A 17,186-nucleotide genomic window follows, 5' to 3' on the forward strand; every position below is an offset into this window, starting at 1 on the left:
AAAGACAGGGGGATGCTGGAGGAGAAAACGCCCAAGGAGCGAGGGAAGCCTCATAGCAGAAGTCCAAGGTGCAAGGGGAAGCCTCGTAGTTGATTGCCACCGAGCAGGAATTCGAGCAAATGGAGAGGTGGGCTAAACCACAGAGAATAAGGCCAACAGAGGAGGAGAGATGATCTAAGGTAAGAAGGGTAGCCTCGTACCCAGATCTGCCAGGCAGCGGCGTCGAAGCCAAGACAAGAAGAGAAGCCTCTAGAGGGATCAAAGGAGCAGACGAATGACCACGGTCGGGGTAATCAGGTAAATTAAGGAGAGGTAACCAGGTTCTAAGCAGGCAGGCGGGCGGGCGGGCGTGCGAGTGGGACGGGTAGGGAGGATGGGATGTTTCGGATATGGATTGGGAAGTGGAATTAAGTGAAGGAACTGGACCAGAAAAGGAATTAAAGGGATGGGCATAGACCTGAGTGGATAAGGGGAAATGGGCCTAGGCTGAAGGGAGGAAAGGAGCAAGGGTGGGAGGAATGAGTTGGGCTTGGTTAAGAAAGGGGCTCGACAAAAGAGGGCCCAAGGGAGCAGATGCAAGAGGAGGGCAGGCAGGAGATTTAGAAGCAATATGGATAGCGTGAGAAGAGGGAAAAGGAAGTAGAGGAGAAGGGGATGCACCCAAAATGGAGGTGGGAGGCGATGGGGTAGGGGACAAGGAGAGGGACGAAAGCTGGCTTGGAGAGGAGGCATCAAACCTCAAATAGGGGAAGGCTTCAGAGGTACAGGACGGGAAAGGATCTTCCATCTGAGAAAGGGGGAACCTAAGACATGGAAGGGGTTCTGACTGATGAAGAAATCTCGCAAAACCGAGGGTCCAAGCGAGGAACCAAGGGAAACGGAGGAGTCTTCTGCCTGAGGAGAAGAGGCGACCAATTGAGGTCGGCGGGATGGTTTCCGACTTAGACGAAGACCCCGGCTAGGGTTTCGTGAAACAGGGAGAGGGACGTGAGGAGGGGGTAAATGGAGCAGCCGTGGGCCCCCATATAGCAGCAGACCCAGGTTTGAAAATTGTTTCAGAAGAAGGGATAGGCATGTGATCTTCATGAGGAAGAAGGGAACAATTAGCTTTACTATGGCCAAAGACCTTGCATGCAAGGCAGATCTGAGGGAACCAGTCATAACAAATTTGTTGGATTAGGATATGCCCTTTATCATCCATAACAATTACAGAAGAGGGAGGGATTTCATTGGCAGAAACTTCAATGCAAATTCGAGCATAGGACAACCTTTGTTTTTTCCTAGTTCTGGCATCCGAATAAAGAGTGGTACCAATGAGGGAGCCAATGATGCTGAGACCTAGGTTCACACCAGAAATGTAGAGGGAGATTTGAGAGGGCAACCCACAGAGGGATAGTATGGAGATCCACTTGTTGGAGGGTTGAGAAGTGATTCCATTGACGGAGGATGAAAGGTTTTTTCCCTATATGCCAAGGACCAAGCTCAAGCACAAAGTATAAGTCTTGTTCAAGGGAGAAGATGAAAAGGAAAATACAATTTTCTAGCAGGTATGTGACGGAGGTTCCCTTAATTTTTCCACTGTTTGGAGAGGGAGTTCTTAACTTCATGCAAGGGAGGTCTGCTGCCAAGGAAGTGGCCCACAATGCAAAGCTGCCATCTAGCAATTTCAGGGGGCAAGGATGGAGGAGGGACAAAGCCCCACCTACTGATTATCAACATAAGTAGGAGGAACGAAATGCAGGGAAAGGTGCTCGGAGGAGGGAGAGGAGGGGAAGAGGAAGACGAAGGGCTGGGGGGTGGATGGGAAAGGGAGAGCAGAGGAGGGATGAGAGTCAGCAACGGGGGGAAGGAGAGGAGGGAAGAGGAGTTCCGGTGGGAGAGCCCACCAGAGGGGCAGGTGGCATGGGATGCTCAGAGGTTCAGGTTAGAGGGGAGGGCATGGGATGCTCGGAGTTCTTTTTCACTCTAGTCCATTCCTTTTTAATTCAGTTTCCTTATCAAGTTAGGTTGATTGGACAGATTACGATAGTTCCAAACAAGCCTGCTCATGAGGGAAGTTGCGTATTCTGTTTGGGTCTTATTCAAAAGAGTTTAAGTCATCTTAGAACTCCTCCAAATAGGCTGGTCAATGAAAGGAAATGAGTAATATTTTTTTTTTCTTCTTTTTTCAGTTTTATAAATATTTGAAAGGTTAACATCAAAATTTCATCAATCGATTTTTGGCTACAGCCTTTCAATTCTGTAGTGATTTAGAATGTTTCAGCTGTGGTGATTCAGCATGTACTTGGTGGTGATGCAAGGTAGTATTTTAGGTGGTGATTCCTGAAATACATTTTATCTTCTTTATTCTTCTTATCTTGTTCATCTGTCAAATCAGGTCATTCTATCATTCTACTTCCAGAAGATATTTTACTTTAGTTTCAGTTTCAGTTCAGTTTTAACGCCCCCAAATTTCCTAACAATTCCAAGAGTCCTAGTATACTGCTACTTAAAATCTCCCAATCTGACAATTGAATGAATAATGGAAATTGATTGAATGAACCCCCCCCCCCAATCATGTCCTAGTCCTTCATGCCTGCCCTTACCCGGCTCTGGTGGCCGCTGCCACTGGAACCCTGACCTCCACCCTCCCTGCCTCAGGTACCTTCCTCCTACCCCTCTCCCTGCTGCTAATACCTCACCACTCCTTCCTTCCTCCGCCTCCTCTCACCCCTCCACCTCTCCCTCACCTTCTCTCTCTGATTCAAAACAGTGGACCTCCCTCTTCCGGCCAGCCCCCCATCACCCTTACTCTGATGGACTCTCCCTGCACTTTATCCCTCCTTCCATCGTCAACAACACCAAAGTTGGGCTCTGCCCTCCTGGCTTTCTATCCTCTTAAGATCTCTAAGTGGCAAAATTGCATTGTCGGTCATTTTCTGGGTAGCTAACCACCTTTTTCTGTTGTGGAATCTTCCCTCAACAATCAATGGAGACAGTGTGGTACCTTGTCCATTTTTCTGCTGGATAATGGGGTATTCCTCTTCAAATTTTCTGATGAAAATGACAAAGTCTGTGCTCTTGAAGGTGGTCCTTGGCAAGTGGGGAAGAGACCCATTTTCCTCCAGCAATGGGACCAATACACTCAGCTAAGCAAATTTGACTTCTGCTCCATCCCTCTGTGGATTTCTCTTCCCAATTTGCCGTTCATGTGCAAGGTATTTGGGCATCATACTAAATTGTGCTCCTTTAAAACCCAAATGCAAACCACCCATGCAGCCTTGGACCAAGATTCAGCTACTCCGGCTTCAACCTCTGGTCCACGTCAACGGCTTAACCAAAACCGATTTGACCACCTTCACTCCCCTGACTCCTGTATGGAAGAAGTTAGCCCTCTTGGCTCTCCCTTTGCAACTCAGAGATCTCTACCAGCCTCTTGCTGGTCGGCTGGCGACATCCCCTAGACCTCCTGTCACCTCCACCTCTCTCCCCATCATATCCATCGTTCGAACTCTAATCCTCCTCTTCAAAGCAACCCTCCTCTTCTACCCCTGCCTTCCCACTTAAGACCTCTCCACTTACCTTTAGGCCTGGCCCACCATATTCCCCCTTCTGGCCTTCTCTTATCCAAACCTAGCCCCTCCACCTCTGTCCCAACCCAAACCTCTACCGGCCCAAACCATTCCATATATCACCCCGATTCAACCCCCCCACTCTCTCCATACCCTTCAGTTTTTTCCCGGGTCCCCAACCCTGTTTGTTGTCCTCTCCACGTATCGGGTGGCTCTTCCTGACCTGAGAACACTGTCCCTTCCCTCTCTGTCACTTCGTCCCTGCTGGCTCCACCTACAGATGCTCCCCCCCCCTCTGTCATTGGTGTCACCAACGGCTCCTCTGACACTGAATTTATCAGTGACATCTCCTATGCTCCTCTGGAGGAGATTATCTGCCCCTTCATCTTTGCATTTTACCTCTCAGGCTCCACCTGTAGACGGTCATACTTCAACGAAGATAGACCCCATCTCTACCTCCTCTGTCGACGGTAGCCATCCTGATACTCTGAAGAATGGCCCTCGGCCTTCTTCCACAGTGCTGGCTCCCCCCTTGGAGGGTCCACCTGCGGAATTCCTTCATCTGCTGGCCACTCAACACCATCCCAAGTCTATCAACCCCCTACTCACTCCTTCCTCCTTGAAGAAGATCACAACTCTCCACTCATTGGCCTCTCAATGCCACCAGGATTCTCCTCAGGCCCCCTGAAGCTCGCTCTCCCACTATTGCTGAAGACAAAAGACGTCACAATGGTCATGTCTCGCTCAATGAGGATGAGCCTTCAATGCCCATCTCCCGCTAGTCCAAATGATCTAGACTATCTGGAATGCTTGTGGTTTGAATTCCTTGGCCAAGCAAGCTGAGGTTAACTCTCAAATCAAATCTTTCCATGCCGCCTGATGTAGTCTCCTCGAAACCAAAGTCCCAGACTCCCAGATGCCAATGCTGCTCTTATTGCTGCCTCTATCACCCCTTTCTGGTCCTTCCTTTCTAACTATCTCCACTGCCCCAGTGGTCGCATTTGGAGTCTATGAGACCACTATATGCTTGGTATCTCTCCTTCGTTTTCCTCCTCCCAATGCATTCATCTTTCTATCTCTGACTCTACCAACTCCTCCTCAGTTTTCTCAGCCATTTATGGTCTCAATTGAGCATCCGACAGGATATCCCTTTGGAATGATCTTCTCCCTTGCCCCTCAAATTGGATCCCTCCCTTGGGCCCTAGGGGTGTTTCCAAGTGGTTAGGATGGTCCATGAGAAGATGGGAGGTTCTCCCATTGATTCCTCTTTGGTTGATGCTTTCAATGAATGTCTTGAGGACATTTGTGTCAATGATTTGCGCTGGTCAGGTTGTAATCTTACTTGGCATAATAAGAGAAGTGGAGCCAACAGAATTGGCTGCAAGCTTGACCGTGTGCTGGTCAATGATCATTGGTTAGACTCCTTACCCTCCTCCCATGCCACCTTTGATCTCCCTGGTATTTCTGACCACAGTTCCATCTCCATTATTGTCCAACCTTACATCTCCTTTGGCCCCAAGCCTTTCAAATTCTTCACCATGTGGTCCATCCATTAGGGCTTTCTTCCGCTTGTCCATTGCGAGTGGAATAAACCGGTCTAATCCTTCTCCTCCCTCCTTATTGCTTTCCCCAAAAAGCTTGAAAATGTTAGATTTGCCCTGAAGGCCTGGAATTTCTCCACCTTTGGCAACACTTCCTCTAGTGTATCCTCTTGTAGAGACTCTCTTGCTTCCATCCAATCCAGGCTTCAGGCCGATCCCCTTAATCTTTCCTTTCTGATGAGGAGCAATCTTTTTTTTTTTCCTAAAGCTTCCTCAATCTTGATTTTTCCAAAGTAACATACTTCATATAACCTAATTCTATTAAAAATCCATGTTTCTAAATTCTTCACTGCCATTAATATTAGGTCCTGCAATGAAACATGAATTTTATGAAGTGACATCAAGTTGTTGGGAACTTTAGTCACTCGAGTTTTGGTCAAAGCGAGTCATAAGTGCTAGTCATGTGGGTCCTTCAAGAGTTTTATATAGTCTACTTCGTACTTGAAAAAGAGTCCCACAATCACTATTAAGTCTGACCTACCGGCATATCCATGCTCCCGTCTCTTGCTGTCTCTGCTGGAATGCAAGAGATTCCTTCACCACTGCTGGCCATCCAGAAGGAATCCCCTCCCCCTGAGTAGAGAACAGATTTGGATGGATAAGACCTTTGCTGGCTCCTCTATTAGTGACACGCTCGAAGACTTGCCTTCAGCGCATCCATCTCCCACTTTTGGCTGGAATGAAATCTTCAAAGATGGACTTCCAAATCTCATACTTTTGACATGATATGGAAATCCATCTACTTTGACTTCCCTCCCAAGCTTGCCTCTTTGCGTTGCAAACCAGTTAGCGACTCCCCAAGGAACAGGCTCATTATTGTCTACTAGGGCTTCCCCCTTCATTTTATCCCCACCCCCTCTGCTTTACCTTAGTGGCTAGATACTTTTTTTACTGCTTGCCAGCCTTGCCCCTCCAAGGTTTTGGTTCTATTTGTATTTTTGCCGATGGTAGCCCTTGGGTGATCTTTCTCCCCCTCTCCCCCCCCCCTTATATATTCTTCTTCTCTTGGTAATGATTTATTTATTCATCCAAAAAAAAAAATCTTCACAAAGTTTTCAGTTTAAATAGCATCTATTTTATTAGCAATACAGAGATGTATAGCTGTAACCTTCCTACAGCTGATTGGTCAAAGTGCATCAAAATTTCAGCTTTATTAGCAGACAGAGATGTATAGCTGTAACCCTTCCTACAGTTGAGTGGTCAAAGTGCACCAAAATTTCTCTCTTTTCATCCCATCATACAATTCTCCACTCTCTCTCATCTTTCTTATCCTCAGCAAATCTATTTTCTACCTTTTCCTTCTTCAGTCAAGTGCCCTATATTCTGCTTCAGTCACTACATTTTTAAGTTCTCTCTTAGCATATTACACCTTTCCTCTACCCTAATTCATTGCAATAAAATTTTCTTTAAGAGAATCCTTAAATGAATTCAAGTCATTTGTTGCCAGATTTAAAACTTCGAAAAATAAGAGGGAGAAGAATCTCTACATGGAAAATAAGTGGGACGGTAAAGTTTAAAACTAACAGGGTCTTCAAACCTTTAGCCATCTGTTAAATTTTGGGATTATTCAAGTACAATCAATATGGGACAGAAGGAATACATACATGCACACAAGCATTTGTATTTTCAAACATATATCTGCATAGATGAGGAAATGTCTTCCACAGCATCATTTTAGGCTCACTTCCCCAATTGACCATAAAACATGCATGTTCAAATAAAATATGGAAAACAATACCCTCAGACTATAAGATAATTCATAAAGCATAACAAATCTAAAACTCACCAAATATATAGTCCTTTCTTGAAATTGAAAATGAGCTCTAACTGAGTCTCTTGTCAAGCCAGCTTCTGGCCCAGTCAGAACACGATTTTGTTGTAATAGTGCATTCAGCAGTGTTGACTTTCCAACATTGGGTCGTCCTACAATTGCCAACTGCAAAGGTAACTTAGAGTCCTTGCCCACAGAGGAGATATTGTCCTGATTTTCTTTCTCAAGGAAAAGAAGAGGAGGGAAAAATCAGAGCCCAAGGATCAATCAACAATTCTAGCAGTATGTATCTCAAGATTTTCTTTAAGATCTACCAGGAAAACAAAGCATATATAACTATAGGTTTTCTGAGAAAGAGAATAGTGATTACACGGATGAACCACAACAAATTATTCATTTACCTTTACACTTATCCAACAGACAGAAACATAACAAAGGGATTGTCTAATTGTTGCTGAACAAAAAAGACAAAGGGAAAAAAACGAAGAGATTGATATAAAAACATTAAGGGAACTCACAACTTAATTACTGCAGTTGCCATCCTACTATTGTTCCAACTACACATAGTAAAGTACCTAGTTGTTGTGTTAGATCCTAATTCATGCTTGTTGTGAAAAGATAAAAAAATCAGATTCAACCAGAGTATTAAGTAGGAGAAGAGAATGAGAAGTGAATAGCTATCCATTTGGAAGAAAAGAGATAGAATACCCTATCGGTAGCACTACCTTTTATTTCTAACAATATAATAGACTCAATTACAAGAAACACCCCGCAACTTAAGCGTATTTAAACAATGGTTCAAGATCTCGGCGAAATTAGCATTTTTCAGTTTTTTTTTTTTTTTTTTTTTTTTTTTAACCAAAACAAACTGAGGAGCGAAATGGGAAACAAGCATGGTCTTGGTCAATATTTCGGAATTTCACCGATATTTCAGTGCCTTTTATGTCACTTCAGCAAAATGACACATTCTAATTACTATTTAAGCCCATGTCTCGCGAGATGGGGTCGAAATTTCGACCTCAGCTCGCTGGGTTTCGCTAGTTTCGCCTCTCTCTTTACCTGCAGAAGCTCAAATTCGTCTCCAACTTCAAATTTTGGCCACATCATCACCTCAAGGACAAGGACCACACTAGAATAAAGTCAATACGCCTACAGAATAAGTTATGAGTTAATTAATCAATATTATCTTTAATCAAGTCATAGGTTCATTATTTACTTGTTCTACTACCATACTCAGTCTAGTATTAGTAAAACAATGTGAAGAATAGGCAATATTACATCAAGTTGAGAACCAATGGTTTGAGAATGATTTGAATTGTCATAATGATAGAGGTCTTTCTTATTTATACGAAGATTGAAATCAAACTATTAAGTTTGTCTCAAATTCTTGCCTCGTTTTGAAGAATGACCCGCTCCAACATATTTTGGTGGTGACCTGAATGGAAAGTTTGTGAGATTTGTGCCGCTGCGGTACGGTTCGACCAGATGGATCAACCCGTGACTTGGAGGAGTATATAATGTACTATCGTTTTGTTGAGCAAGTCATTGTAATTTGGGGGGTTTTCGAACTAAGGTTTCTAAGCGAGTTTTCTTGCCGTTATTTGAGTGAAACATCTTCTTCTTCGCCCGAGGACGTAGCATACCACATCAGTGTGTGAATCTCGTTAAATCTCTATGTTGTGCGGATCTGTGTTTGTTTATTTTCGTATTTGTAGGTGTTTGCTATAACACAAATAAATAAGGAAAGAAGAGTAACAATGACTAAAGCATCCCTATCTACAAGACTTACTATGGCAATTAGTAACTAACCAAGGTAAATAGTAAACTAACTACGGTCATCTCAACAATCCCCCTCAAATTGGTGCAAATATATCGTACATACCCAACTTGGAGACAAGAGGGCAAGAAGCCTTACAAAGAACAACAACATATCAGCTAACTGATTCTCAATACTAACAAAGAGTATGCAAATCGTCCATTGTACGAGCTTCTCTTTGATGAAGTGTCTATCAATCTCAATAGGCTTGGTCCTATCATACTGCGCAGGGTTGTGAACAATACTGATGGCTGACTTGTAATCACTGTACAGTCACATAGGGCCTTCAACAACTCTAAGATCACACAAGAGGCTCTTAAGCCATATCAGCTTACAAATCCCTTGGCCCATTGCACGATACTCGGGCTTCAGTGCTGGAACGAGACACCACAGATTGTTTCTTGCTACGCCAAGTAACGAGATTATCTCCAAGGAAAGAACAATACCTAGATGTAGAACTCTGATCATCAATAGATCAGCCCAGTCAACATCAATAAAGGCTTAGATCTTCAAGTGCTTCTTATTAAAAAAGAGAATACCCTTCCAAAGAGCGGATTTCAAGTACCGTAAAATCTGATACGCAACGTCAAGATGAGATGCCTTGGGGTCATAAAGGAAGCGGCTAACAATTCCCACAGGGTATGCAATATCAGGCCTAGTGTGGGATAAATAAATCAATCAGCCAACGAGTCTCTGACACTGTTCTTTATCAACCGATTCACCCACTACACTGCTCAACTGATGATAACCTCCATAGGGGCATCCGCAGACTTGCACCCAAGCACTCATGTCTCATTAAGGAGATCCAAAATATACTTCCTCTGGGAAATGAAGATACTTCGGTTGGATCTAGCAACTTTTTCTTTTTTGAGTGAATAAATAATTTCATAAACAGGAAGAGAGAATATACAAAGGAGAGGGGGTGAGCCAAAAGGATCAGACCTCATGGGAGGCAGCACAACAAAGGGCCAGAAAGTCCAACTAAGAGAAGGGATACATCAAGGGGTGCAGATGATAGACAAAGAAAGGCCCTAAGATCCAAAGGAAATACTGGAGAGGCCCTAGATCCTAAATCTTGAACTTTGCTACTAGTAAGGTCTTAAGATTGGAAATCCCCTCATTATTGTTTCCAGTAATTACTATATCGTCAACATAGATGATTAAAGCAGTAACCTGGTCAGCCAAAGTAGTAGAATCAAGCAAACCAAAGCATGAAATACAGGCTCTGACATGCTGTGACCCTCTGTGACCCCAATGCCCCTCCCCCCCCTCCGATGGCCCTTACCGAGTCGAGAATCAGAGATTTAGAGAGTGATTTGATTTGTCAGTAATGACAGAGGTCTTATTATAAGAAGATTACAATAAATCAACTAAGGGAAGTACGATAACGCTGACTAAACGTCCCTATCTAAAAGATTTACTACGGTAAATAGTAAATAGTAAATAATAAAACTTAACCCAGGTAAGAATAAAACTAACTACGGCCATCTCAACATTCACATAATTAGTTTAATAGAAAAAACACCTAAAGCCATACTTGTGGTGTTGATCAAATTTTGCTAATATATGTTGAGTTGTTAATGAAAACTATACTACATAAGTACATATATGTTCCTAACTAAAAATTTGAACTACATTATTAAAAGCTTAAAACAAACAAAACATAATGTAAAGGATCCAAAATAAATAATAGCATTACATAATTGTGAGTTATCTCTCAAGTCTCAAAACTTAACACTCAACACCTCCTTTGGGGAAGATGGGATTTACCATTTTTGTCCAAGCTCCCTTCCTTAGGTAGATTTGCTATGAATATGCAAGATCCAAGCTTAAAATGAAGATTTAATGGCACAAGGGCAAAATCTTGAGTGTTTTCCCAAGTTTTCCACTTCATAGAGAAGAAATAGGGGTAGAGGGTCGAAATTTTGAAATAAGAAGGCTTGGTTTCCCATTTAAAAAGGTTTTTATAAAGGTTGACCCATTGCCACTTGAAAATTCCCACATTTCGACCAAAATGTGGGAGTTATGGTCAATACTGGTTGAAACTAGTGACTTTTATAAGTCACATGGTATTTGGTATTGGAGTCCTGGGATACCGTAGAAATGTGGGAAATTTCTACGGTATCGGTGGAATCCTTGAACCATGCTTTCCTAATTTGTCGTCATTTGCCTGTTTCCCTTCTTGTTTTCTTCGTTGGAATGGATTAAAGGATACTAATCACTTATTCTTTGAGTGTCCTTTCTCTACCTCCATCTGGAAGCATGACCTTGCCAAATGTTCGCTTTGTAGGAGAAGACCCCTCCCCCCTCCAGAAAGAATGGATTTGGATTGCTTATGCTGGTAGGTCTATCTGTGATATTGCTAGGAAGCTTGCCTTTGCCACTACCATCAATCACATTTGGATGGAACGCAATCTTCATAGATGGACTTCCAACTCTAGATCCTTCAATAAGATTTGGAATGCCATCTACTTTGATGTCTCCTCCAAACTCAACTTCACCCCCTCACAGCTCGGTTATCGATTCCCCAAGGAATAGGCTTATTATTGTGTCCTTAGGATTGCCTCTATCTATCTTGACTTCCCCACCCCCTCTTGCCCTCTAAGGTCGTTTCCCCTTGCTCTCGGCCTATTTGACCTTGTATATCCCCCCCCCTTTTGTTCTTTCATTGTTATTATATTTTATTATTCACCCAAAAAAAATGTTAGCTAGATCTAAACTACAGGCAAGAAACTCAAGTAATAGCATCTCATTAAAAATTGAGTCATTTTACTCTCCTGTACCATTCACATAGGTATTTAAGTCCACCAGATTGAATCCTTCAACAGAAAGGTCTTACCACTTAAATTATGAAGCATGTAGCCCTCAAGCAGAGGCCTAAGAGCCTCATAGAGTTCTGCCATGCCCAATCCAGTCTCAGCAGATATCGGGATAGGGTCACCGTATCCTAATTTGTAGGCTTCCCCAGCTGCTGCAGTGAGAAACCCAACGTGATCATCAAAGGACTCAGATTTGTTCATCACTAAAATAGTACTGATTCTAGATGCATGCTTGCGCAGCCACTTTCCAACCTCAGAATCTAGTGGTTGTAGCCCATCTCTGTAGGGAAATATTTGACAGAAGTAAGATAGTGCAAAAAGTAATAATGGCAAACATAAAACTAAAATCCACAACAGGCCTATCAGCACACACTTTTCCATGGGATGAAATAAACAAAATACAAAATTCAGGGCCATTGCATGTTTAACAATAGCTGATAAATCTAACCTCACATCTATTAAGAAGATTGCAAACTGAGACCTCGCGAGCACATTTGCTGTCATTTCTGCAGTTCTGTCAAGAATACTTCCTGAAGATGCTGCCATTTCTAAGCCAGCCGAATCCAATACCTTGAACCGCAAATCACCCAGTTTTGCAATGCCTTCACGTATGTCCCTTGTAACATGGTCATCAGGAGTGTCGTACACAAGAGCCTCTCTCCTCCGGATAAAACTAGATTACCCAAAAAATAAAGGAACTAAATCTATACAGCTCTTTTTTATGGATGGATAAATCTATACGGTCAAGCACACCATTCCAAACAAGACAAAAGATAACATAGCCAATTTACCGGTTAAAAAGTGCCGACTTGCCTACATTTGGACGCCCAACAAGTATTACCGTTGGAAGCAGCTCTGCATCAACTTTGCTGAACTCCACAACTGATTTTTTGCGAATACCCTTGGCTTTTTCTGCTTTAATAGCACCAGCCTTATCTGCAGAAAACCATGGCATGAAAAAAGCATGTAAAATATTTCTTACTAGATCAGAAAAAGAGATCAACTGATTTTTTGTGACCACACGTAGTTAGGTGAAGGGAAGTTATGAGATTAGTGCTAAGATATATAGGTAGCTGTAGATAAGGATCATATGATTGCTGAGCAAGGATTAAAGTATCGGTATCGGTCGCCGTATCGGTTGGCTAAATTTAAGATATGTATCGGAGGGTATCATATCGTATCAGAGATATACTAAGATATGTTAAAGATCAAGGATTAAAGAATCGGTATCGTTCGTTGTATCAGCCGGTTAAATTTAAGATATGTATTGGAGGGGTATTGTATCATATCAGAGATACTTTAAACCATGTTGCTGAGAGCCTCACTCATTTTACCTGCCAGATGGGGAGACTGAAAATGCCTATAATCTGTTGGCTATTATATACAGATGAAATCGTTATAGGTTTTTATAAAGATAGAATAGTATACGCAGGTGGTTCTGAAGGATAAGTTTACACTTCGCAGTGGATCACATTACAAATTTCTTTCAGTGATTTTTTCTTCCTAAGAGGTTAATGAAAGGAAACTATTGGAAGTCTGCAACAGGGACATGAGAGTAGCTACTACTGAATAGGTGGGCACTAAACCTAGATAATTTGCAGCATAAGGGAAGACACCCTGCAACAGGTGTTACTTTTTCTTATGAGAAAAGCCCGGCAGCCTACCTGACGCAGGCAAAGGATTGGAAACTCCTATTATGCCACTTATGGGCTCAAGGGTATTCAAAGAAGAAAATCCCAAAACAGATGCATAATCGAAAAAACATAAGATATAATGAAAGGGGAGCAGGAAAGAAAAAATACCAAGGTAGAAACCCAATCCAGCAATAAGAAGACCAAGTGATTAAGCTGCATGATGCAGAAACTAAGTTCCTGTGACAGTATCTGAGAAGAACAGCCAGCCATTGCAACCAATCTTTGTCATGACAACCGATTCCTATTCCTCTTCAGATTCAGATTCTGAGTGAAGATTCCAGATCACAACAGGAATCTTATCTTATCAGCTTATATAGTCAACTATCTAATTCATGGGGTCTTTTAGCAGCTTACTTTTTTTTTTTTGGTTGTAATTGTTACCATTAGCTAATCTGGATTAGGTCATTTAACTCAGTCCTGTGTTCTTTATTATTTAAAATTGCATAGTCGGTTTAGACCACTTCCTCAGCCGGTCAATTGAAGAGGTTGAGTCGGGTTTTTATTTATTTTTTTCCCAATCTGATCGGGCTTGTAATTCCTTATCCTCTCCCCTTTCCCTTGAAGAAATAAGAGAGATTATATTGGTGATTTTAGAGCTCCAGGACCCGATGGGTTTCAGGCAGTATTCTTCCACAGATTCTTGGACTTGATTTACCCTGAAATTAATTCTTTTGTCAGACTTCTCCCTATCTGGCTCCCTCCTACCAGGCATCAACCACACCTTTGTTTGCCTTATCCCAAAAAAGGACAGTGCTTCTCTGGTAAGTAAGTTCAGACCCATCAGTCTTTGTAATATCACCAACAAGATCCTAGCCAAGATTCTTGCCTCCAAACTTAAAGTGCACCTCAGAAATTTTATTTCTCCTTGCCAAGCCTCTTTTGTTGGGAATATGTTCACACTCCTATATGTGTTTTGGTAATAACAAACAAACATGTAGCCATAACTTGATTGATAAGTGTGAATAGCATAAGAAAATATCTCAAGCTACACATACTTGGAGACCTCAAGTCAAGAACTCAAGGAACAAGATATGGAGATACAACTAAGAAGCTTAAGAAGATGGAATCCTAAGAATGGAGTGCCAAGTGAAGATGAAGACTCCAAAGCGTCAAGACAAGACGAAGACTTCTAGGATAGAATTGCACTTCATATTGTATCTTGTACTCTTTCTATATATATATATATATATATATATATGTGCACACACTTCATGCATCGCATATCATCACACTAGAATGACATTAGGACATTCCTTGACCAAGTATGGAAGTCCATAGGTGGTGTAGAACATAGTTAGAAATATACGTTCTGTGTTATTCTGTGAAAAACACTATAACCAAACTCAAGTGCATTTTGGGAAACCTTAGAGTTGGTATTAGGAGATGAACCCTTCATGGAAGTTGTAGGAAATCGAGTCATGATTCCAACACAACTTGAATCGGATCAATACGATGTTAGACCGAAAAGTTATGGCCGAAATATTGGCGACTGGTCAGTATGACAATTGTCTGTCATAATTCAGACAAAGATGTAGGCGGTCGACCGGCTGGAATCCCTGGTCGACCGGACCTATCTGAGGCCATAGCCAGTCGACTGGCTGAAAGTCCCAGTCAACCGGCACCTACCTAGAACACTTCTAACGGCTAGTTTTTTAACTCCAACGGCTCTTTCTCATTGACCGGCTATTGATGGCAATCGACCGGTGGACCCAGAATATGACTGTTAGAGCCTGATTTCCTACCTAAAATGCTCTCCTAATGTCACCTATAAATACCTAAGATGCTCTTAATTAAATAACAATTAAGTTTGAGCACTAAGAGCATTATTGTGAGCATTCAAAGTCAAAAAGTCATCCTATCTTACTTGAGCAACTTGGTCTTTCACATTTCATAGAAAAGCTCAAGTCCCCATCAAATCTGCCACAATTCTCACTGTGCAAGTCAAAGCTACAAAGAAGACTTATAAGGTGCGTCATTTAAATATCATATTCATCATTCGCACCACACCAGAGGTAGCCCTCTTATTCCACTATCTTCTTTATTGTTTTTACATTATTTCTTAGACTCTACGTAGGATTTGTGTAAGGATCATCTTATCCTTTAAAAGAGAAAGGTGTCTCTCTACCTTGAAGGAGATTGTAATAGGTGTCTCTCTACCTGCAAAGGAGATTTTGTAAGGATTCTCTTATCCGTAAAAATAATGTAAAAGGTTTCTTCCCTACCTACTGTATTGAAAGGAAAAGCTAGTGGAATACCTTACAAGAGAATCTTGTAGGGAGTGGACTAGACTCAGGTTGAGTCGAACCACTATAAATCTTGGTCTTGTGTGATTGTGAATTTTACTTTATTGCGCATATTTTGCTTTGCAATCACATTTGGGATATTATTTCGAAAAAGATTTAAATTTCCATTAGCATAACCTATTCATCCCCCCTCTAGGTTATTTCAGCTTTCGCCCCTGGAAGAAAAATCACTGACAATATTGTGATAGCTCAAAAAAAATTCCATTTCATTCGGCACAAGAAAGGAAAGTCTGGCTTTGTGGCTATTAAACTGGATATGGCCAAGGCCTATGACAAACTGAAATGGAAATACTTGTTGGCCATCTTTGATTTCGGATTTTGACCAACTTGAGGACAGCTCATCAGAACTTTAATCTCTTTCCCATCTTTCTCTATTAAACTGAATGGATCTGCTTTCAATTTCCTCGAGGCTTCTAGAGGGATCAGACAAGGCTGTACACTAAGCCGTTTTCTCTTCATTGTTGCCATGGAAGGTTTGTCCCATTTTCTCTCCACTTACAAAGATCTTAACTTGTTCAAAGGAAATAAGGTATCCAGGTACGCCCCTGAAATATCTCATTTGTTCTTTGTTGATGATACCTTCATTTTCTGAAAGCTACATCGGAACACCTCGCCACTATAAGTGCATTCTTGACCTCTTTGCTGACCTCTCAGGTTTATCCGTTTATTTCTCTAAATGCTGGCTTGCCTTTAGCTCTAATGTCTCTTCTGATATTAAGAATGCATTATATAGAACAATTGGCATTAATGAAATGAACAGGGACTCCTCTTACCTGGGAACTAATCTATTCCACCCTATAACTAAATCCCACCTTTAGAGATGTGATGCAAAGGGTGGAAAGAAAACTAGGACTCCGGAAACCTAACCTTCTCTCCTATGCAGGCAGATCTGTGCTTGTTAAATCAGCACTTTCTTCAATTCCATCCTACCTAATGACCTGCTTTGCTGTTCCAAAAGTAATCTGCAGGAAATTAGACTCAATTTATCTCCACTTCTGGAATGGAGATTCTGCCAATCAAAAAAGAATTCACCTTATTGGATGGAAGAAAAATTGTCAACCTAAGAGTCAAGGTGGCCTCGGGATCCGTGATTTGGAACTCAAAATAATGCTTTTCTCATTAAGCTCGGCTGGCATCTTCTCAACAATGACCAATGTCGGTTTTTTATTTAAAAAAAAAAAAAAAACTCTAAATCAAAACACGTAATAGTTGTAATAATTTCTTATGGAATATCCATAAATACACAGTCTAACAATATCTTTCTTGTAACCTATTATGCTCCTCTACCCCCCCCCCCCCGCAATCCATCTTAAAAAAAAACATTTTTATGGTGAGAAATCAATGGGACACAGGTTTACTTAATTCTGTTCTTCCTGTTACAGTCTCTACTTACATTCTCCAAATCCCTATATCCCTTGAACCTGATCGATGGTGGTGCCATCTTTCAGAGGGGTCTCTCATAACTAAAATTGCTGCAAAATTTCTGAAGACTAATTTACTAACTCTAATGGATGCTCTAACAGGTGTCCTTGCTTGTCTCCTTGCTCTCAATGGTGGCAATATTTTTGGAAACTCAAAATCCACCCCAAATTTAAGATGTCCTTTTGTAGATTAGCACATGAAGGAATCCC

The 17,186-nt window shown here is 41.8% G+C and overlaps 1 protein-coding gene across 6 annotated transcripts in view; it reads right to left on the bottom strand.

Annotated features, from left to right (window-relative positions):
* LOC122087211 (GTPase Der) overlaps positions 1 to 17,186 on the bottom strand; it is a 90,605-nt gene that overhangs the window by 56,059 nt on the left and 17,360 nt on the right. For all 6 annotated transcript variants that reach the window (XR_006142701.1, XR_006142702.1, XR_006142703.1 and 3 more), the window contains exons 2-5: positions 12,350 to 12,494; positions 12,007 to 12,231; positions 11,579 to 11,838; positions 6,939 to 7,141 (exon numbers count right to left, since the gene is read on the bottom strand). Coding sequence is in view for 3 of the 6 variants with exons in the window: in XM_042656259.1 (XP_042512193.1) it covers positions 6,939 to 7,141; positions 11,579 to 11,838; positions 12,007 to 12,231; positions 12,350 to 12,494 (833 nt within the window). In the remaining 3 variants the exon portion in view is untranslated. The remainder of the gene's footprint in view (positions 1 to 6,938; positions 7,142 to 11,578; positions 11,839 to 12,006; positions 12,232 to 12,349; positions 12,495 to 17,186) is intronic.

This window comes from Macadamia integrifolia, chromosome 8 (genome assembly GCF_013358625.1).
Source record: "Macadamia integrifolia cultivar HAES 741 chromosome 8, SCU_Mint_v3, whole genome shotgun sequence".
Lineage (NCBI taxonomy): Eukaryota > Viridiplantae > Streptophyta > Magnoliopsida > Proteales > Proteaceae > Macadamia > Macadamia integrifolia.